The 23364-nt window shown below is 46.0% G+C and overlaps 1 protein-coding gene across 1 annotated transcript; it reads left to right on the forward strand.

Moving 5' to 3' along the window:
- Positions 1-10: 10 nt before the first annotated feature.
- On the forward strand, positions 11-21384 carry STRAP (serine/threonine kinase receptor associated protein; the record flags this gene model as incomplete). Its single annotated transcript, XM_080705280.1, has 10 exons — positions 11-122; positions 704-839; positions 8688-8769; positions 9629-9701; positions 11136-11232; positions 11738-11875; positions 14586-14722; positions 16824-16973; positions 17883-17948; positions 21323-21384. 10 exons carry the CDS (start codon positions 11-13, stop codon positions 21382-21384), a joined length of 1053 nt encoding a protein of 350 aa, XP_080561406.1.
- Positions 21385-23364: the final 1980 nt, after the last annotated feature.

Here is a 23364-nt window from a genome sequence, read left to right on the forward strand (position 1 = left end):
CGCCGCCGCCATGGCGATGAGGCAGACGCCGCTCACCTGCTCCGGCCACACGCGGCCCGTGGTGGACCTGGCCTTCAGCGGCATCACGCCCTACGGGTATTTCTTAATCAGTGCTTGCAAAGGTGAGCAGGGCGGCCATCGCCCGGCGAGGGCGCGGGCCGTGGGCTCGGGCCTCTGCGGGGGCCCGCCCCGGGGCGATGGGGGGAGACTGAACATCACCCCCACCCCAGCCCAGGCCTCTCGGCTTTTGATGGCTCTTTCCGGGCAAGCCCGATTGAGCCTGCTTGGACGTTCTGCATCGCGGACACTGGAAATAGCTTTCCAGGGTGCGGGGGGAGGAGAAATTAGGCCAGGCCGAGGCATGGCTTTACGGAGATGTTCGCTCTGGCCCTCCCCGGGGAGTCTTTTGTGGGTCTACCCCCGGTTTTTAGATGGGAAGCGAGATGGAGGTTAAGTCCTTTTTGTCCAAAATGAAGGCCTCGCATCCTGATGGTTTGGGACGCACATCAGTGTTTCCATCGAAGCATGACTTCTCGGAGAGCGACCAGTTCGGCCTTTTTTTTTTTCTGGGTATAGTGACCGCGGTGAGAGGGAAGGGACAACAAAAGCGGGTTTTCACTTTACTGTTCATCATAAGCATTTTACGTTTGAGGCTTTCGACGTCGAGACTTGTGAATCACGTGTCTTTTTAAATGCTTTCCAGATGGCAAACCTATGTTACGCCAGGGAGATACAGGAGACTGGATTGGAACATTTTTGGGTCACAAAGGTGCTGTGTGGGGCGCCACGTTGAATAAGGATGCCACCAAAGCTGCTACGGCGGCCGCAGACTTCACAGCGTAAGTGTAACCAAAACGGGCAACTTTGTTCTCCGTGGACTGTGTCCGGAAACATTCACCATCCTCTCTGGCTCCATAGCTACCGGGTAGGATACATTGTATTTGATCTCACCCGGATTCCTCTCTGCTTCTGTGCTGCCTTGTTCTCGAAACTTTCACAGGCTTCCATGACTTAAGCTTTGGCTTTGACTATGATGCAGAAATCTGTGTTATCACCAAGCACCCCAGATCATGGATGATAGTGACCTCCTCTACAAACACTTCTCCCTTGTGTGCCCCCTAGTTATGCACATAACGGCCCTAGATTTTTATTTTTGCCTCTCTTTGCTAACTACCTCTAGACATATTTAGAACTGTGTCACAATTTTGTATTTATTTTCTTATTTATCGTGGTAACATACTGGGAATGGAACCCAGGGATGTTCTATCACGGAGCTGCACTCCCGGCCCTTTATTTTTTTTAATTTATTTTGAAACAGGGTTTCACTAAGGTGCTGATGCTGGACTCAAACCTTCAATTCTCCTGCCTCAGCCTCCCAAGTACTGGGATTACAGGTGTGTCCCGGGATTACAGGTGTGTCCCGTCACGCCCATCTTTATTTCCTAAATTTTTAAAGATTGGCATCTAACAGCTTCTGACTGTAGTGTTTCTCCTGTGTCCTTCCCATGCCTTGGGTCAGGGTTATTTTCAGCTCCCCACCCTCTAGTTCCCTTCTGCTCATCTTCCATCCTGCTGCCAGTTGTCCTCATGAGAACAGCTTGTCACCCTTATGACCTTCTTGTTTTCTTTCCCCTTTGCAGTTTTGGGGGTTTATGACTGTGGGTGTCCATTAGCATGGCCCAGAAAACAGAATAAATTCAAATGCACGTGTCCTAGAAATTGTGGTTTGGCTGGCCTGGGAGGAGAGTCCGGTCTCTGGTGTTTTCTCTCCCTGATGTTCTAGGTGCTGTGCAGCTGAGGACCATGGCCTAACGGAGACATTTCAGTTGTTGGCCCTTTGGGTTTGGCCTGGTCCTAGCACATTCATAGCATTTTCTGGCTCTGCACACTAAACCCTGAGGTCTCCCTGTAGTAGGTGTCCCACTGCAGGCATGCACTTTCCCTGCTCTGACATTGGTTTTGCATATATTAATAAACTGACTTGTGGTGGCCTTCTTTTGGCCCTCCTTGTTTTTTTGTTTTGTTTTTTTCTTTGTTTGTTTTTGTACTTTCTGTAGGTATTGTTTCTACCTGTGTTTACAGACACTTCCGTTTTAAAGTAAAATGACAAGGTCAAGAGCTGTTGGCATAGTGTAGACTTTATTAGACAAAAGAGCCTAGAGAATAAAAGTGGTCTTGTTGGGGTTCTAAACAGTGTCACAATAAGAAGCAGTTGTGAGTTTCCATCTTTACTTTAAGCAAATTCAATATATGAAGTTTAGTATGAAAAAAATGGAAGCGGATTGTGATAGACACATGCCCATATGTTCTTGTGGAGCCAGACCTGTGTATACCATGGAGTGGATTTTACTGTATTAAACTTTAAATTTCATTTTACAGGTAGAGAGTAAGTAATGCTACATGGTAAATTGGAGATGGCGAAAAAAACACCAGTAAGAAAAGTTATAAATGCCCATCTCTTTTTCGGTCCCTAATGAATAAATTGCTATCGTGCCACTGTGCATGACCCTTGCAAGGCTTTCATCTCTTCTCTGTTATATAATACAGAGTCCTGACAAAATAAATGACTTTATGGGAATCCTTCCATGTTGATATTTTCAGGCCAGATGTTACTTTAGATGTCAGTGTGCTTGCTAACTCATAATGCTGTGGTATACACAGAAGGTGAGAACAAGGGGAAACGACAGGCACTCTCAGGGAAGACGACGCAGTGCTGGGGTTACACGCAGCATCGTCTTCTCTGTGTTTAGACTTTTCTGGTCCTTTCTATTATGTGTCGTTTACAGTCAAGAGCTGTGTTTTATATCCCTGGTTCCTTACTATATACTTTCCAGATAAGTAATCTGAAAAAATTCTCTAAAGTATTTCAGAAGATGGTTAGCTCATCTTGATTTCACGTCTGGAACATTTGTGTCGATGCTTACCATTAGTTAGCCTTTTTTCTTCTTTGCTACTTCTTTTTTTTAACTTCATTTCAATAAAAACATGCCACTGGGAGCCGGTCATGGTGGCGCACGCTTGTAATCCCCGTGCTTGGGAGGCAGAGACAGGAGGATTGCGCTGGTTCGAAGCCAGCTGCGCTGGCTTAAGAGACCCTGTTTTGAATTTAAAAATATAAAATGGGTCTGGGAGTGTAGCCCAGAGGTAGAAGGGCTTCCAGGAACCCCATTACCCCCCCCACACACACACACAGAAAAACATGCCATTGGGGGGATAAATTTTGTCCATTTTCTTAATGTAGGAAACATTGGATCAACATGCACAACTTCAGATTTTAGATGCTTGGCAAACAAATTGGAAAATTTTTAGTATGAGAATTGGGTTCCTGTGTGATGGCAGTGACTTAATGAAGTGATATTTTGTTTTAAAATTTAAGTTGTAGGTGTGGACACTGCAAATACTAGTATTAAAAGGTAAGGTTTTAGATTGCAGTTCTGGAAAGATACTTTTGTGGATCTCAATTCGGCGGTTATTGGCCCTAACAGTGCTCACTACCTAAGCAGAATGCGCTGCCATTTCCTGCTTGATGATCCTGCTCTGGTTTGTAAGACTCGTCAGGGAGAGAGCCGTACTCCTAGTGAAATCCATGAAGACTTTTGTTTTGGACATTTCACCCAAATGTATTGCCAGCCCTCAAGAAAAGCCGTCAGGGCAGTAGGTAGCAATGACTGCTCCTGGGACATTGGAAATGGGGGGAGATGCCAGGAAACAGACTGAGTAGGTCACAGAAGCCTGCAGTCCAGATGTGCCTTGCCGGCCAGAAGACCACTTGTCTTTGCGTAGGTCACCTACAGAGCGCTGCTGGCACAGCAGGATTAGACATTTGAGGACAGGCTGGGGAATAGCGTTGTGTTTGTGCCTTGCCAACACCTCAAGGCAGTGTTGGTGTGCTTAAGTGGTGGTCGGAGCTTCAGCGTTGCAGGCACATGGCCTGTGTTTGAATTCTAGCTCCATCCTTTTCTGTCTCTAAACCTGTTTCCTGGCTTGTTATGAATGGTAAATAAGTTAATATGTTACAAATACTTAGAACAAAGCCGGAAGCCTAGTAAGAGCTACACAAGTATACACGTAAGGTAACAATGTTACTTAAAAGACAAATCATACTTGTTACTTTGAATCTACCATTGGGTTTCATTTAAAGAAAAATAGAGTTTAAATATCAGAGAGGGAGAGTTCTTGTTTGTTTTTTTTCTCTTTACATGCCCTGATGGAGTGGGGCGCTCCAGTCAGCTGCGCGGCAGGCCGCTTGAGTTCATGCACTTGCGGGTGCAGCTCGATCGTGGTGTCTTGAGCCCTGGTTTATTTCTGTAGGACAGACTGAGGCCACTGGAGCGGCAGGGAGCTCCTCCTCCACTGTGTGCCCAGGTTGGCGTCGTGCCTGCCTCTGCGACCTGAGATTTCTCCTCGCGTTTCTTTTATGCCTGCCCGTGAAGTGTGGGCGTATGTGAGTCGAAGTGTTATTGTCCCCATTTAGTGACTTGTACAGGTTGCTCTGGTAGCACCTGAGACACCTAAAGAGCCACTCCCCCGCTCCGAGACAGGATCACAGGGTTGAGGCCAGCCTCGGACGACTTAGCGACACCCTGAGTGACGTGGCAAGACCCTCTTTGAAAATGAGAAAAATAAAAAGGGGTATAGATTGGGGGCAGAATGCCCCTGGGTTCAATACTTAGCATCAAAAAAAAGTAGCTTCCTCCAACTTGCCAGTTAGTCTTAATGGGTACTAATCATTTTTAGTAACCTCCCCTTTCTTTCTTTCTTTCTTGCTTATTTTTTTTTTTTTTTTTTTTTGATACTGGGTATTGAACCCAAGGATGTTCTACCTCTTAGCTACATCCTAGCCCTTTTTATTTTAAAACCGGGTCTCGCTAGGTTGCTGAACCTGGTCTCAAAAACCAGCACTTTTCCTGTCTCAGCCCCCTCTCCACCCCATTCTTAGTTTATTTCTGTTTCTTGTGGCGATGTGTTGAGAGCAGACCGGTGGGTCAGTTTAGACTGTTGTTGGGAGTGGCTCTGCCATTGAGCTTGCAGTGAGTACAGTCTCAAATACCATCCTCCGGTCTTCTCATGCATGTGCTACGCGGCCTTCCCTTGGGTGCTCTCCTGGGCTGCACCTCTCTGAGGATCCTTTGGAGACAGTGAACAGATAGATGCCTGTGCTCTGCTCCAGAACCTGCTCAGGACAGACAGGAGTGGCCTGGGATGGAGGATAGTAGCTGTGGTTTTCCCCACCAGATTTCATGCTGGGCTCAGGCCCACTCTAATGGCCTTGCTGTGGTGGGACTTGAAGAGGTAGTCAGGTCACGGGGACACTGCTTCTGTAAATGGGCTAATACATTTTTCAAGGGACTGGATTAGTTCTCAGCAAAATCGGGGAGCTTCCCTGCCAGCCGTCTCTTGCACACGAGTGCCTGCTTCCCCTTCCTTCGTCGCTGTCAGGTGCCTCGGCGTGAAGCCCTCCCGAGCCGAGCCCCTGCGCCGCCATGCCCTTGGTCTCCAGAACCATGGCCGCAGGAGCCTTTCTCTCTAAGTTGCCGGTGGGTGAGCCGGCTTCCCTCCATGTTAACATGTACCTGAGGTAGTCAGCCTGTGGGGAGAGGGTCCGTGTTTGGCTCAGTGTCCGAGGCCTTGGTCTTTGATCAGGCAGCCCAGTTGCTTTGGGCCTGTACTAGCACGTGGCTAGGAAATGAAGGAGAGCGTGAGTCCCGGATCCCACAGCCGCCTCCCAGGGTGGGCACCCAGTGACCTGAAGACTGCCCACCAGGGCCCCTCTTAAAGACGTCTCAGCAGCGCCGAGCTGGGGACCAGACCTGAGCAGGACTTGGGGGCAGATCCTAACTGTGGCACCCAGCCTCAGGTTATTTGTTACGGCAGCAGAGAACAGACTGTGGCAGTAATCAGAGTGTATGCTTGGTGTTTGTTTTTGGTGCTGGGAATTGAACCCAGAGCCTTGTCGTAAACCTTCCCTACTGAGCTATCCCTCCAACCACTTTTTCTTGTAAAAGCCAATACAAAGATTTACCTTTTCTCGGAATAAGCTTCTTGATAAATCAAAGATGGCATTATCTCCTTGATATCTGAGTTGATGTGTCAAGGTAAGTAGGTTAAAATGCCCCTGGAATGGCGTCCTTGCTTTGTTGAAGCTTTAAGTGAGTGAGTCAGGCAGCCCTTCTTTTGAGACTTAGGCTTGGCACCTTCGCAGGATGTGAAGTGCACTGGACTGCCATTGAGTATGCCGTGCAAGGGACTGAGCTGGGAAAGGCCCCGTGGCTTAGGGCGCTGGCGAGTCCTCCTGGGTTATGCAGGAAGCAAGTGCTGCTGGATTCTCTGATGAAAGACGCCGTCAGCGCTGCCGCGGTGCCTATTCGAGTCCTGCAGCCAACGGTCGTGTTGGCCTCTTACATCAAGACAGAAGAGTGTGTCGGAAACACTGATACTGTTCAGATTCTTTTTAGGGCTTACTGTGAACCGGGCGTGGTTGCGCACGTTGTCACCCCAGCATTCGGGAGGCTGAGACAGGAGGATCACGGTTCGAGGACAGCATCCACTACTTAGGCCCTCTGCAACTCAGTGAGACCCTGTTTTAAAATAAAGAATAAAAAATAGGGCTGGGTGTGTAGCTTGGAGGTAGAATGCCCCTGGGTTCCATCCCCAGTACTCCAAAAAAGGACTTACTGTGAGTAATGGAAGCTGTCAGCGCTAGTGCAGGGGACTAAGCATGCCGTCAGGGAGCACTCGCCTCGCGGTCCGGGTGGAGAGGAGGACCGTGGGACCGTGGCTGCGTTAGCTTGCTCCGGTGCCCAGTGAGTGCGTGCGGTCTTAGCGGAATCTTACGACTTAGGAAGTTTTGGGGAGATTGTTTACTATACTGGAATGTAGCGTTTCAAAGAACATCGCTCAGAGTTTGCTGAGACTTGTGCAGATAACTTGGATAGAAATTTCAGGGGCTTTGGATGTTTTCTTCCCATTGGACGCTTCTGTCGTGCAGTCTTCCTGCACTAACCATAGCGTTAATACAGTCAGATCCTTGTGTTTGAGCATAAACACGTGGGCAAAGCCAGGTTAATAAGCATGTGATCAGTGAGCCGAGATCCGTGGGAGAACAGAAGGAAATGGTTAATTATTTGGACCTTAGGATTGAAAGAAGGTTAATGGGAAAAATAGCATTGAAAATGAGCCCCAGGCGTGAGAAGAACTTTGGTAACTAATAATACAAAGTATGGACTTCAAAGAACATTTTTGGCAAGGAAGGACTTAGGAACCTGGGGAAACCGTTCCGGGGATAGTTTGTATCCGGTCTAGTGGCAAGATTCAGAGAAATAATCCAAGTAAAGCTGGGGAGGCCAGTGGGCGGGATTCGGACGGCTGGGAGGCGCTGCAGCAGGCGCCCTGCGCAGAGCAGCACTCCCGAGCTTGGCAGTAGTAACCGCCTCGTTGGTGTTTCTCGTCTCAGCGCGTTTTCGGCCACACACACGGCACATCTGTAGTACGCAGGGCTTGAGAGCGTGCCTCTCCTGGCCTTTCCTCGCCATCCCCCCAGCTTCCAGCCCCGGTGCGTGTTTGCCTGCTCTCTAAGGCTCTACCTCTGGCTTGGCTTTTCCCCACCTGGCTGGCATCAGTAAGGTGGTTTTTTTTTTTTTTTAATTTTTCGGTAGGCATTTGTACTTGATTTTCAATTGTATTTACTAAATGTATCATTTAATGTGTGTTTTTCTCAGCTAAAGCTCTACTGAAGCTGGGGTTTTGCGTGGGATTACTTTTTTCTTCCCATTTGTGTCTTGACACTGAGTCTAGGAGGACCTATGATGCTTGGTATATTTATAATGTGCTTCGTAAACAGAAGGAAAGGTTGAGGCCCCATGTTTTGCTTTTGGGCTCCCTCTCTGCTCTAGTGTCCACTTTGTTCCTAAGTATAAATGTCAGTGGTATTAAAATGGAACTCTCTGAAGCATTTTTAACATTTTTTTTCTCCCTATGTGCAGTTTTCTGGTTTATTTTGTACTGACCTAAAATTCTTCTAAAAGCAAAGCTCCTCCTCCCTATTCTGGAATTACAGTCCTGTACTATCACACCCAGGACAGAATTTCTTTTGTGTGTGTGTGTGTGTGTGTGTGTTGTTGGATATTGAGTCATTCTACCTCCTACTATACCCCCAGACCTTTTTTTTTTTTTTTGAAATAGAGCTCATTAGGGTGCTGAGAGTGTCACTAAATCACGGAGACTGTCCTTCAACCTGTGATCCTTCTTTCTCAGCCTTCCAAGTACAAGTGTGTGTCACCATGCCTGGCAAAAAAAATTCTTACTTTTTATTTTGCATCTTCATGTAGGTAAATAATAAGAGCTGGCATGGTGAAACTAAAACTTGATTATAAAATGTTCGCGAGCATTCGAAAGGGCTCTGCGTGGCTGCAGGAAATGCTGATTCCTGAGCCTCGTTTATTTATATTCTTCAGATTGTTTGTAGTGTCAAAGAAAACTTAGGAGTTGAAGGCTTTCAGAGAGGAAATTTCTTTTCCCTTAAACTTTTAAAAATATTTTCTCAAATGAAGTCTAATAATGAACGTAAATCTCCTTTGTCCATCAAAGAGTTCACATATGTAACATATTTGAAAATAAGCAAAATTACATTATATATATTTTTTTATATACTAATGTGGCATGTCTTTCTTTTTCCCCTTCACTTTTAGCAAAGTGTGGGATGCTGTCTCAGGAGATGAGTTGATGACCTTGGCTCATAAACACATTGTGAAGTCTGTGGATTTCACACAGGTAGGAACATGGGATGGGCTGGGGCGTAGCTCAGTGGTGGAGTGCTTGCCTCACATGAGCCAGGCTCTAGATTCTATGAATGAAAGTTACATGATGTACATAAACTGCTGTTATTTTGCAGTATGATAAGGTTTTAGATTTCATTGGTTCATGTGTTTGGGGCCTGCATTTTGTCGAATATTTGGTATATATTGGTTCATATTTGATTTGGTTACATATTAAGCTAAACAAATTTTATTTTCTTAATCTTATAAAGCTGTTAGACACCCTGGAAGTCTTGTCTTAATCGTCAGCAGTAGTACTAAATATCTAGAAAAAGCTCAGGCAACCTTTCTCAATTGTTCGGAAGGAAGTTTTCTTCCTTTCTTTTTTGGTACTGGGATTGATCACAGGGGATTTCTCTCTCTGAACTATATCTCCCAGGCTCTCCATTTTTTCGTTTGCAACAGAGTCTTTATCCATTGCTAAGAGTCTCGGTTACATTGCCGAGGCTGGTCTTTAACCTGCCATCCACCTGTCTCAGCCTCCCACTTACTGGAATTACAGGTGTGCACTACCACACCTGGCAGGAGATGAATTTGAGATCATCAAAGAAATGCTACTCAGGAGAGGGGAGCAGAATGGGGGCACAATGAGGCTGTGGTAGCAGGTAGCAGAACACATTTAACTGGGAAGCTTACGGGCGGGAAGTTGTGGGAGTGCTCGGAAGTAACTGGTTGTGTGTTGAATCTCTTTTGATGTCTCTTGCAGTAATTAGATATTATTTGGTGTTGAAGTTTCAAAGAGATATAACAAAGTGGTAATCTGTTGGTAATCCCTAACGTTTTACTTTTTTTTGTTTTGTTTTGTTTTGTTTTAGGATAGTAATTATTTGCTAACTGGAGGACAGGATAAACTGTTGCGTATATACGACTTGAACAAACCCGAAGCAGGTAAGCACAGTTCATGCATCAGTTTATGGTTTTATGTTCTTTTAATTTAAATAACTATCCCATCATTCAGGAGGTTGAGACTGGAGGATCTCATTCGTGGCCAGTCTCAGCTACTTAGTGGGGCTCTTGGCAGCTCAGTGAAACCCTGTTTCAAAATAAAGGATACAAAATAGGACTGGGGGTGTAGCTCGAAGGTAGAATGCCCCTGGTTCCATCTCTAGTACTGCAAATAATAATAATAATAATAATAATAATAATAATAATAATATTTAACTGATAAGGAGTACATAAATTTAGAAAATGTAGTCACAAGGAAGAAAATTAAAACACAACTCACATGCATTATTAGTTACTGTTACTATCTAGTTTTTGCATTGTAACGCCCAGTCCTTTTTTTCCTATGAGGAAGCCCATTTTAATACAGATTTGCTTACAGCATTATTCTTATATAGCCTCCTTGCAGTTTAAAAACTTATTCTGGCAACGTTTTTCACTATATTGAGCTTTATAAGGTACAAAACGTTGCTACTGCATGTTGTTAATCTGTAGAAGGTGAAAATGATGAGAATTCTGTCTACATGCTAGTGTTTAGATACTTGAACCGCGTGAATATATTAACTGCTAAAAACGTCTTGTAAAGCTGGGCCTGGGGGCGCACGCTTATCATCCCAGTTCTTGGGAGGCTGAGACAGGAGGATCACGCAGGTTTGAAGCCAGTTTCAGCAACTTCCTGAGGCCCTGTTTCCAAATCAAATATAAAATAGGCTGGGAGTATAGCCCGGAGGTAGAAGGCCCCTGGGTTCCATCCCCAGTTCCAGACACAAAAAAGTACCAAAAGAAAGTTAATTAACATGCCAGGCAGTGTTGGATGGCACTGACTCTTGCATTCCTTCCTCCCAAAGGTAAAGAGGGCTTGCGTGAAATGTGCTTTTCTCGGTGGGAATCGCTTGTACTAGTGCTCAGTTCCCTTTTCTCCTCCCATCTCTTCCTTTCATTGCTGCCAGCAGTGATTTGGGTGAAGGCCCCCAAGCTAAGGGCAGTACAAGGGTTAGCGCAGACTCTGTTCCTGGGTCCCTGTCCTTATTAAACTATACCTCATTAGTAATCCTAAGGTACTTGTGCGTTGCGGTATAATGATGATTTTGGATATTGTTATTTGTATAGAAAATCAGCGTGGAGGAAATGAGTGGTTCGCTTATTATGCTACTTACAGCAAGGGTCAACATTTCCCAGTTCCTGTCATAAGAAAAATATACTTTGTTTCTTTGTTTCGGTATAGGAAAACTATACTGAAACAAAACACATATCCTAGTAAATGTCAAATTTGAATTATGCCGGGCTTTGAAAAGTTGTATTCCAGTTCAATTTTTTTTTTTACATTTTAAAATTTGTAAAAAGTCAAATATTAATCATTATAAATGTTTTCACTTTCAGAACCTAAGGAAATCAGTGGTCACACCTCTGGGATTAAGAAGGCTCTCTGGTGCAGTGAGGACAAGCAGATCCTTTCAGCTGATGACAAGACTGTTCGGTAGGTTGTTTTTTTTACATGGGAAAACTTGTCTGAACATTGAAATTTAAGTTGTACACAGGTCCTTGGGGCTGTGCATTTACTACAGTATGGAGTAGGATTCAGAAGAAGCGTAATAAAAGTACTGGCGCATAGCCGAGCAGGGGTTCCTAACCTGACTGGGGACCGGCTGGCTGAAGGGCGTCCCTGAAGCTGTCAGTAGTGTCCACAAAATGGTTTGTGTTGACACTTGCTGCGTTCTTCTGTGAAAAGATAGTTGCTCATCAGGTCGGCAAAAGAGCAGCACTAACAGCATTAGCAGTCGTGATTTTGGACAGTGCTGAAATCAACAGATGAGGACTTCAGAGCTTTCATGGTGTAGCTAGCCGACTTACTTGAAAGTGTATTTAGGGGTTTGGCATTTTATAGGAACTCAGAATTTCTGTATGTCGCCTGTGATTTGCCATCTGGAATGCAGTGTAGCTTCTGCGTTTCCCTTCTTACTGCCGTGTATCCTCCTCTGCAGCCTCTGGGATCACGCCACCATGACGGAAGTGAAGTCCCTGAGCTTCAACACGTCGGTGAGCAGCATGGAGTACATCCCCGAGGGCGAGGTCCTGGTCCTCACGTACGGGCGCTCCGTCGCCTTCCACAGCGCGGTGAGGTGCGTGCGTCCACCGAGCCTTCGCCTTCTTATTTGGGTAGCAGAGAAGTTAACTTAAGTGAAAACTGGAAAGTACTTGTGAAAGATACTTAATTCTTTTAAAGGCATGTTGTGAGCTTGACTAGGCATGGTGTCGCAAGTCTGTAATCCCAGCGACTTGGGTGGCTGAGGCAGGAAGACCTGCCTCAAAATACAAAGGGCTGGGGATGTAGCTCAGAGCTAGAGTGCTCCTGGGTTCAGTCTGCCTTCCAGAGTAGAGAGAAGTGGCCTGTTAAATAACATGAAGGCCGGGCGTGGTGGCGCACGCTTGTAATCCCAGCATTCCGGAGGCTGAGACAGGAGGATCATGGTTCTTGGACAGCCTCAGCTACTTAGTGAGGCCCTCTGCAACTTAGCGAGACCCTGTTTCAAAATAGAGCATGAAAAATAGGGCTGGGGGTGTAGCTTGGAGGTAGAGTGCCCCTGGGCTCCATTCCTACTGCCACAATAACAATAATAATAGTAATAATAATAATATGAAGGGAAATGTTTCCATCATTAATAATGTATTTCTTATGAATTTGGCATATACCAATCATATTATCAAATTCTATGTACTTAGGGCATGTATGGCATGCATTGGGACTATCCGACAACTTTAGTATTTTTCCGAGTTAATGTTTTTTACTTTCTAAAAACAATTAGAATCTTGATCTTGCTGTTTTAAAACTTTGGAGAAGTAATGATTCTTTTTTTCTAGTCCCATGTATGTGCATACTTAATGATTTTTTTAAACAGATGTAAATTTTGTGAGTAGAAACATAATAAGGTTCTTTCTTATATAAAAATGTACCCGTAGTCTTGGAATTAAACATTCTAGAATGATATTGTATTTCCTGCCAGTCTTTTGTCAAACATGTGTCTTTTCTTTAATTACTAGGACCATAATGAATAGGATGTTAACTTTTTTCAAGAAGTATTTTTAGCCATGAGAACTTTGATGATTTTTTCTTTTTGGTTGGTTGTTTTTAGTGGTACTGGGGTTGAACCCCAGCCCTTTTATTTTTTCATTTTAAAACAGGGTCTTGGCAGGTTGCTGAGAGTGTTGCTAAGTTTCTGAGGCTGGTCTGGAACTTAGTCCTCCTCCAGTCTCAGCCTCCTCATTACTGGAATCAGAGGTGTGTGCCACCACTTGACCAGAAATACTTTTTGAGCCATATTGCATGACGGGCTGTATTAAACAGTGTATCAGTTCCTCTGTTTTAGCCCTGCAGAGAGTAATATCTGACATCTCTGTTTTCTTATAATAGAATCCTGTAAGTAGCACTGTCAGTTCCAAGAATAGAAATGAGTTTAAAGTTCTTCTTTATACGCGGCACTACCTGATTTTCATAAGATTCCAGCGCAGTGCGCCCTGACTGCTACTTACAGAGCAAAGCTTCACTAAAAGGTAGAGAGCAGGCCGTAAAACCGGACATCGTAATTAGGTGAGGGCGTGAATTGGATAGTATCTTACCCTGCCCTGAGCCATCAAGTTGTGCAGCCGCAGTCCTGCGCGTTTCTGGACCAAGCCCATTTGGGAGCAGAGGCGTGTGGGCCTGTGAAGGTCCTTGGCAGCGGGCCTCTGTTGAGACGTGGCGCATGGGTTTCCCTGCTTGTAGCGTGTGCTGGTGAGAATAGGAGGGCGACAGGGAGGAGCTGGAGCACAGCGATTGTTTAAGGCGTTTTGAGACTTTTCAGGGTTGAAGTGAAAAAGAGCCAGTGTCCAAAGAGTAATTGATCTTCAGGTGGGATCTGAGGTTATACATTGATTTTCATCATGTAGCTGTAGCTGTAGTGTGAATTCGGTTATTGTCCTGCCTGGTAGCAAAAAGTCGCTGCTTATAGCTGTTTCATATTTTATGATATTAATTACCTAATATAAAACTTTTTCTTTTTACCAAGATAATAGCACATGGATTTTTTTTTTTTTTTTTTTTTTTAACCAGTACTGGGGATTGCGTCAAGGGCCATTCTACCTTCAAGGATACCCTTTTTTTTTTTTCCCAGTATTGAGATGGAACCCAGGGGCATACTTACCTCCGAGCTATGCCCCAGCCCAATTTTTTATTCTTTATTTTGAAACATGGTCTCACTGAGTTACAAAGGGCCTCACTAAGTAGCTGAGGATGTCCACAAACTGGGATCCTCCTGTCTCAGCCTCCCGAATGCTGGGATTACAAGCATGTGCCACCATGCCTGCCTCCCTTTTTTTTTTTTATTTCAAAACAAAGTCTCATGAAGTTGTTGAGGGTGACCTAGAACCTGTGGTCCTCCTGTGTAAGCCTCCCAAGTACTGGCGTTTCAGGCCTGTGCTGCCATGCCCGGCTAAAATATTTAAAATGAACAAACAAAAAAGATGCCAGAGGTTGGGAGAATGCTTGTCTGGAAGTGCAACAAGGCCCTGGCCTTGCTCCCCTGCCACTACCAAAAAAAAATAAATAAATCCAGTATGTATTATCCGTGCTGCTGTTACTTAAGAAGACACTGATTTTCAGGAACCACGCACCATTCTGAGGCATGGCTCTCTGTTGAAATCCTTTGGTATTCCTGAGGTGAAGCCATGTGTGCATTGCATTTTTTTTTTTTTTAACAGCACTGTTTCACTAAGTGATTACCAAGTGTAACTTTCCTTATGTTATTTATACACTCTTAATTTGTAAACTTTTACTTTTTTTATTTTTATTTTTAGTTTGGACCCAATTAAATCCTTTGAAGCACCTGCAACCATCAATTCTGCGTCTCTTCATCCTGAGAAAGAATTTCTTGTTGCAGGTGGTGAAGATTTTAAACTTTATAAATATGATTATAATAGTGGAGAAGAATTGGGTGAGTCGCCCTGTTTTCCTTCCTTAAAATGACCTGTTTGCCTTGGCCAGGTGCCAAGTTCCAGAACTTAACTCCTCATTTATGTGTGTGACATTGAAAGAAAAATATTTCGCTTTGAAGTGCGGAAACGCAGGTGTTTTCTCAGTTGTGGGTAGATGTCCCTGGCGCAGCGCCTCCGTTTATCTCCCCAGCTGGAGTTCATCCTGTCGCCGCCTGGTGCTCTTCCGCAGCGGTCTCCAGGCTTTGTCGGGGGACCCGTGTCCAGACCCCGCGTTATACGGCCGCAGGGGCTTCTGTGGGCACTTAGCGCGGGTGTGAGCCTCTACCAGCTCTCTTTTTTGCCAACATAGGAATTGTCAGACTCTGTGGAGCATGTGGGGACCTGTGGCTCATTATCTAGGTCCCTTTAGGAATCTGGCTTGGGGAGTGCTTTTGCTTGTTCTCATTGTTTTTTGGAGTCTTGAGTTTTTCTAATATTTTCCTGGTGATAGTTTTAACAAGGGGAGGAGTTAACGTAGTATTAATTTGAAGTGAACACACAAGCTGTTATTTGATTCCCCAGAGAGAGGTCAGAGTTCCATGTGGTTCTCAGTATATAATTTTAGCCTTCCCAAATAGTATTTGCTTTTAGCTTAAAGAGATCTGTTTGTCTTTTGTTTGGTTTTGAATTTTGTTTGTTTTCTTCTAGTATTAGGGACTGAGCCTTCGGGTACTCAACCACTGTGCTCCATTTCCAGTCTTTTTTATTTGTAGCAGGACTCCTTAGCTGCCCAGGCTGGCCTTGAACTTGTCCTCCTCCCCTCCCTCCTTGCTGGGATTCCAGGTGTGTGCTGCCAGACCCAGCTCTGTTTTTTAAGCTGACACTTTTTTTTGTTTTCGTGTCTGCTTTACCAACTAAAGAATTAAGCTTGCTAGAATTATACACAATGAACAGAAGACAACTTTATGTTGTGTTTCATAGTAAAACTGATGGTTTTGGATTGTATGAATACGTTTTAGAATGTTTTGGTCACATTCTTTTGAGATGAGAGGGCTGAGGGTGGAGCTTATTAGCCGAATGCATGTCAAGCATTTGTGAAGAGACCCTGGGTTCAGTTCCTCGCACAAAAAAGATAGAAAAAAGATTTTAAAAAATTAAAAAGAAAAAGTGGGAGGAGGGCTGGTGTGGAACATTCCAATGGCCCGAGGCCACAGAGTGAGCGAGCGCTGGCCGTGACCTGCCGCCCTTCTTCCACAGCCCCCACCTCTCTCCACTCACTGTGTCGTCTGGCAGTGCTGGCATCGCCCAGTGCCTGGCATGCTGGCTGGTGCTCTGCCTCCGTGGGCCCAGCGCCTCAGCTCTCCTAGGGGGCAGGGGTGGGGGCGTTGGTCTAGTGAAGAGCTTTGAATGTAAGGGAGGGTGTTTCCCAAGTAAGGTCTGACTTGAGGACAAACCCTTCCTAATCTCTGCGTCTTCTCACCAGAGCCCATAGATTCAGTGCTGGGGGATCGCTCTTGAGCCTAGATCTCCGGCAGCCTGGGAAGAGGCTGAGCCCAGCGCAAGGAGCCCCACGGGGGGCTCTCCAGTGCTAGGGCCCTGCCAGACAAACGGGCGTGAGCTGGAGTGTGGAAATGGGGCTGCACCATACACTTCGTTTGTTTGCTTGTTTGTACTAGGATTGAGCCCAGGGGTGTTCTACCTCTGAGCTACGCCCCCAGTCCCGTAAGTTGTTTTTTTAATGGTCTCACTGAGTTGTCCGGGCTGGCCTCAAATCTTGGTCCCTGTCTTAGCCTCCCAAGTGCTGGGATTACAGTCCTGCACCACCACTCCTGGTCACTGGTAAACTTTAGGTCTACTTTCTGAGAAGTTATGGGGTTTCATTAACCCCTCAGGTTTCATTCTTATGAGGACATGAAGGCTTATTTTCCTTTTTGAAGGACAGTGTGAAAGTGCAGTGCATGCTAGATGCGGAGGGCAGTTTTAGGGAGGGCAGACAGGACGTGCCCTTCTGACGAGAATCGCCTTTCAGTTAGGCGTGCTCTTTGTGTCGCTCTGGTGAAGTTTGTATCCCTGGTAATATGGCGGAGCTGTCGTAATTAGGAGCTTTGGGCTTCCTTTCAGAATCCTACAAAGGCCACTTTGGTCCCATCCACTGCGTGAGGTTTAGTCCCGACGGAGAGCTGTACGCCAGTGGTTCTGAGGACGGAACCTTGAGACTGTGGCAAACCGTGGTGGGGAAGACCTACGGCCTTTGGAAATGTGTGCTTCCTGGTGAGAATTGTTCAGTGTTCAAATCTAAATACATGGTTCTGTGTCGTTTCTCGTTATTAATTCTGTTTCAATGTTACTGCCTCATAAAGATTTTAAATTATAAGCCGGGCGTGGTGGCGCACTCTTGTAATCCCAGCATTCGGGAGGCTGCGACAGGAGGATCGCGGTTCGCGGACAGCCTTTTGCAACTCAGACCCTGTTTCAAAATAAATAATAAAAAATAGGACTGGGGGTGTAGCTCAGAAGTAGAATGCCCCTGGGTTCCATCCCTACCACAAATAAATAAATAAATGAAAATAAATAATACTTTTTTTTGATACTGGGGATGGAACCCAGGGGCATTCGACCTCCGAGCTCCACTCCCAGTCCTGTTCTTATTCTTTATTTTGAAACAGGGTCTCACTGAGTTGCAAAGGGCCTGAGTAGCTGAGGCTGTCCACAAACAGCGATCCACCTGTCTCAGCCTCCGGAATGTTGGGATTACAAGCGTGCGCCACCACGCCCGGCTTAATACAATGCGGCTTATGCAAAGATAAACCATGATTGTAATTGGCCACTGTGTCCTTCTGTTTGTTTAAAGCTTTTTGTTATAAAATCTCTTTACTCCTAAACTTCGGCTCATTTAGTGAGTGGAGGTAGAAGGCAATGTAAAGAATTTACAAGCACATTCACACAGTCTCTTAATCCATGTCAGTAAGGTAGGCGTGTTTTTAACAAATGCCTGGTTACTAGTTCCAGAGCAGTGGTGGTATGAACCTAGATGTATTTTTGAACAAAAACATACTGTTAGAATCAATGACTAAAAACAGTTGTTCTGTTAGCATGCATTGCTTGGACTAGTCTTGTGGATTAAGTAATAGAAATTGTGATGTTTTAATTCACTAATCACCATTGCTTTTCTTTTTATAGAAGAAGATAGCGGTGAGCTGGCAAAGCCAAAAATCAATTTTCCAGAGACAGCGGAAGAGGAGTTAGGTACGTGAATTGGCTTTTTTTATTTATGAAGTGGGAACACGTATGATCTATACATTTCCCCACACGTGTTTATAAGCCACGGCCCCGCGTAGTGGGGGTTGCCGAGGTTCCCGGGCATGGCTGGGCTGGCCGCTGTGGCAAGGCCGCGGTCCAGCCTTGGTCATGTACACCTTGTTGTCTGGGCCCGGAGCCTCCTGGAGCAGCGGCTTGAAGGGTGGGAGGGCGCAGGAGCGGCCGGCGAGGTGCCTGGGACAGCACGGCGGAGTGGTGCCGGAGAAAACGTTCAGAGGGCTCAGAAGCAAGAGGCCGTGGCACGGGAGCGCTGGGCACGGGCCCCACGGCTCCACTCAGAGCTTCTGAGATGCAGGCGCCTGGGGGCGGTGGCAACGGAAGGGAGACGGTGTCCTGTCGTGCGCAGTGACGACTCTTACACGATCTTCCTCAAGCAGTTTTATTACCCCAGGTTCTTGTACAGTTCCTCTTTAATGCTCTCTCAACGCCCTCTCAGGTAAAAACAACATCAGTCTTCTATCTCCTTCATCACTCCACCAACCCTCCTCCGTGGCACTCTACGTCTCTGCTGCAGCACACACCGGTCACAGTGGTGGCTTTGTGAACATGTCCGTCCCAGCTCGGAGCCCGGAGCAGTCCGCCAAGGAACTGCTCTTCCTGTCCACCAACCCTCTTCTCTCTCGCTAGGGCATGCTTGCTTTTTAACCTTCTCCTGGGCGGGCAGGTGGTAGCACGAGGCGCTGCGTCACTAATCATCCGTAAGGCGCCTGATAGGGCTCACTGCGCAGGCTCAGGGCACCGCCAGCCTCGTGAGCCTCGTGACTTGGCTGCAAGCCCAGGCGCCATCTTGAGTCCACGCTGGCAACAAGCCTGGGTGCCACCTCGGTCCTGCCGAGTGGGCCCCGACATATCTCCCTTTTTGTTTTATTAAAATAAGGCTCGGGATCGTGCCTGTCTTAGGTTGCCGACCCTCAAGGACCATTCTTACCCGTCATTGGGAGAACAATAGCATGATTGTTTCCCTGTCTTAGGTTGAAAGGTCCCGGGGACGATCTTACCCGTCACTGACTACCGATCCAGCATATTGAGCCATACATGGGGAGATAAGCCAGCTTCAAGGGCTGCCAGAGCTTGCACCAATACGCGCTGTTGTTGCAGTGCGCGTTGTCGAGTTCGCCTGATATATCCAACCATGAAACATCATGCTACCACCAGCAAGAATGCCCAGAACGCCATGCCACCCCAGTCTTTTAAAAAACCCAATGTTCCATGTATTAAGTCCATTCATTGTTGTACTGCGGCGACTTCTACGCGGGTAGAATTAATTGCAGCGATGGATGCTCATAGCTCAATCATGGTGTGTTCAAATTCACGGCTCCAAGTTCCTAGAAGCGTCTTGCTTAATTGACGAAACAAATTGCCTGCATGGGAGAAATTCTGATACTGCACATACGTTATACATATAGTCCAGATAATTGAGCTTGCTGAGCCATGCCAGCAGCCACATGTGAGGATAGAGCATTCATAGTGGCTGCAATAACTGCCACGGCCACAGAGGCCACAATTACAGCAATAAGAGCAGAAATTCCAAAGTCTCCAAGGGTGCATAGAAGCATAGCAGAAAGTCAGAAAACAGGTATCAATAAAACAACCTAAACTATCATTAACCAAGGTAAAGGAAGAGGGAAAGTAGAAATAGTTCCCCAAAGATCTTAAAGAAAACAACTCATCTCTACGGTACCGAGCAGCAGTTTCTTCCTTAGGAAACTTAACACAGAGCATATCTTCTAACATATATGCAAAAAACAAAAAACTTATTTTTTGACCCATTGTATATTTTTACAACTCTTACGTTAGGAACTAATCTTCTGACCTATCCTTTATTACTATTTACACATTAGGCGCCTTCATTTTCTATCTTAGTTTCTTTCTTCATTTTCTAAGTTTTTTTCCAGCTAACCTCAGGTGTCTTCCATCTATGGTGGCGGATTAGGAGAGGGAGGGGGAGGAGCGGAAGGTTTAGGGCGTTTCATTTTTTCTATGAATTCTAACAGAGCTTCTTCCTTCTTAGAAATCTCTTTCGCTTTCAAATTTTCTAAAATGGCTGCTTTCACTTTAGCAACCTTAGACCTTTTCGTCGCAACACCTGCGAACCTTCACAGCGCTGTCCCTCGCTTATCCGCGAGCCTCGCTTATCCGCGAGCCTTATTTACTCCTATCTTGTCGAATCAGGACCAGCCCGATTCTCTAACTTGCTTACACTAAAAAATATCCTCCTTAATGGAGCCCCCTTTGATCGGGGAAAATAACCCTCCGTAAACGGAGCCTCCTCCTCCCTTTTCGGAGTCAAAGGAGTACTTACCAGCCAGCTGCCCTGGACTGCCGAGGTTCTGATCAAAGACACGATCTTCCTCAAGCAGTTTTATTACCCCAGGTTCTTGTACAGTTAACCAGCCAGCTGCCCTGGACTGCCGAGGTTCTGATCAAAGCGAAGGTCCCCGTACGGGCCACCACTTGTCGGTCGCAGTGACGACTCTTACACGATCTTCCTCAAGCAGTTTTATTACCCCAGGTTCTTGTACAGTTCCCGTAGATCTTCTCCATCTTCTCCCCCATCACTCCACCAACCCTCTTAGCTCCCGCCCGCTAGGGCATGCGCGCTTTTTAACCTTCTCCTGGGCGGGCAGGTGGTAGCACGAGGCGCTGCGTCACTAATCATCCGTAAGGCGCCTGATAGGGCTCACTGCGCAGGCTCAGGGCACCGCCAGCCTCGTGAGCCTCGTGACTTGGCTGCAAGCCCAGGCGCCATCTTGAGTCCACGCTGGCAACAAGCCTGGGTGCCACCTCGGTCCTGCCGAGTGGGCCCCGACAGTGTCCAATGGAGGCAGTGAGGAGTCATGCGAGTGGAGGAGGGCTCCATACAGAGAACTTCTTTCCGGCTGCGATGTGAGGACGTGGGGTGGTTAGGAAGGAGTTCATCATGTATTCAGTTAGAGTCTTCTTAGGTTTTTAAAATTGTTAAACAACTCTTCGCAAAACCCCTCAATATTGTATGGTTAATGTCTTGATTGAATAGCATTAAATATTAGGGTTTGAGTCCCTAAAGGAGAAAAGACATGGCTTTAATTCCATGTTGATTGGGTAGCTAGAGTCTCGCAATTTAGTCTGGAAGGAAAGGACTTTGGGTTGCAGTTTGGCTTGAAGGAGCTAACCAATAAAAGACACGAACTCTTCCTGCGCTGCCGTTGCTGTGGCTGGAGTCATTACTTACAGCGGTGTTGCTCTGGCCTCTCCTCCGGAGTTTCTAAAAAAGTCTTTTTTCCTTTATAAGTTGGCTGATGTCACTTTGTTCTTTACTGTAGAGGAAATTGCTTCAGAGAATTCAGATTCCATCTACTCTTCGACTCCTGAGGTCAAGGCCTGAGCTGCGAGCCGTGCTGCAGAGAGCACGCAACTTACGGACTGAAGAGCGAGCAGAGGGCGGCCCCCCCCCCCGCAGACACCGCAGTAAACGGACGGAACTCGCCGCGGCCTCCAGCCTGGGGCGCGGGCGCGCGGTGCCTGCCCTCTCCTTAATGAACACGTGCGAGCCAACATCCAATTTCTCTTATTACAATTAAATTTCTCGTAGCTGTTTATGTTATTATGGAGAAGAAAAATATATTGGCCTATTTTTTGACTTTCCCTTAAGACAAAACTGAATGCCTTTTTTCTTTAGTTGAACAGAAGAGCGGACACGTGATAAAGTAACTGGTTCGATTTCTCTCTCACTGTACACTGCTTCTGAACAGCTAATTATTTCTAGTTGTCTAAATAAAATGCCTCTACAACAAAAACAACTGCTTGCTTTTTTTGGGAAAACTGGGAAGTTTGAATGTTCTGACTGGAATTAGCCAGAAAGTTTTTCAATATCGTAACCATAGCAAAAGACAATTGTATTTTAGAATTGTGGCAAACAGTATTGCCTAATTTTGAAATTAACTGCTTCTATAGGATTTTATACATTTTTATTCCTTTGCATTTCTACCTCTCCTCCCTTCAGATGGGGTAGAAATACTTGACCTGCCTTCTACAATGATGAACTATTTAAAGGATGCGTGCTAGTTATAAGACAAAATAAAGCAATTAGATCGCCGAAAAACCACTTCACCTCACCACTCTCCCCAAACTTAGCAAAGTGATGCACAGTGGTGCCTCTGCGTGCAAAGAAACAGTGACTCCACGGTTTGAGGGTAACTGCTGAGCTGTAATTCCTAAGTCAGACCGAAGTTTACCTTTGAGGTTGGGTGGCATTCAAAAAGACTTTGCCATCCTTCTATAAGTTGGATTAGCTGAGTTTAGACTTGTTGTACTTTATCTTTTTATTTATGACACTGGGGATGGAACCTGGGGCCATTCTACCTCCAAGCTACAACCTCTGCCCTGTTTTATTTTTATTTTGAAGTAGTCTTGCTAGGTTGATGAGTCTCACTAATTGCTGAGGCTGTTCTGGAACCTGCAGTCCTCTTATCTCAACCTCCCAAGTACTGAGATTACAGGAGGGATCTCCACACCCAGCTGGTACTTTATTTTTTATTAAGCCTGGCGTGGTGGCCCATGCTGGTAATTCCAGTCCAGTACTTGGGTAGGTTCAGACAGGAGGATTGCAAGTTTGCAGACAGCCTCAGATACTTAAGCCCTCCACAACTTAAGACTCTTTTAAAAATAAAGAATAAAAAAACAGGGCTGGGGTTGTAGCTTAGAGGAAGAATGCCCTTGGTTTCAATATCCAGTATCCCCCCCCGAAAAAAGAAGGGAACTTTTTTTGTGGTACTGGGGATGGACCCAGGGGCATTCCACCTCTGAGCGACACCCCCCCAGACCGATTTTTTTATTCTTTATTTTGAAACGGGGTCTCCCTGAGTTGCAAAGGGCCTCACTAAGTAGCTGAGGCTGGCCACAAACCACAATCCTGTCTCAGCCTCCCGAATGCTGGGATTACAAGCATGCGCCACCATGCCCTGCTCACTTCCTTATTTGGGAGGTATTTTATTTTCGCCTATGAAGCCGTGCCCCGGGCTTTCCCTGCTGACTCTTGCCTTCCGCCTTGACCTTTGTGCTGAGCTGTCTTTTACAGTTCTATCTACCTTCCCTGTTTTGTAACCAGCCTGTTGGCCTAAGCACAGGAATTTAGCGTGATGGTTGCCCGTCCGCCTTAAAGCATCTCCTCCCAGCACAAAGCTTGATTTCCCAGCCGGATTGTGTTCTCTGGGGAGCTGGCACCGCCTTAAACTTACTTGTGAGTCGGGAAGTCCTCGACTGCATCCTCTGTCCACTGTGTCTAGCCAGCCTGCAAATCGGGCGGCTCTTCTGAATCTGTTTAGTCTCCTTATGTTGCCGGCCCGGCTTTCTCTGCTGGCTTTGC

This window comes from Muscardinus avellanarius (assembly GCF_963383645.1).
Source record: "Muscardinus avellanarius genome assembly, chromosome: 11".
NCBI classification, from domain to species: Eukaryota; Metazoa; Chordata; class Mammalia; order Rodentia; family Gliridae; genus Muscardinus; species Muscardinus avellanarius.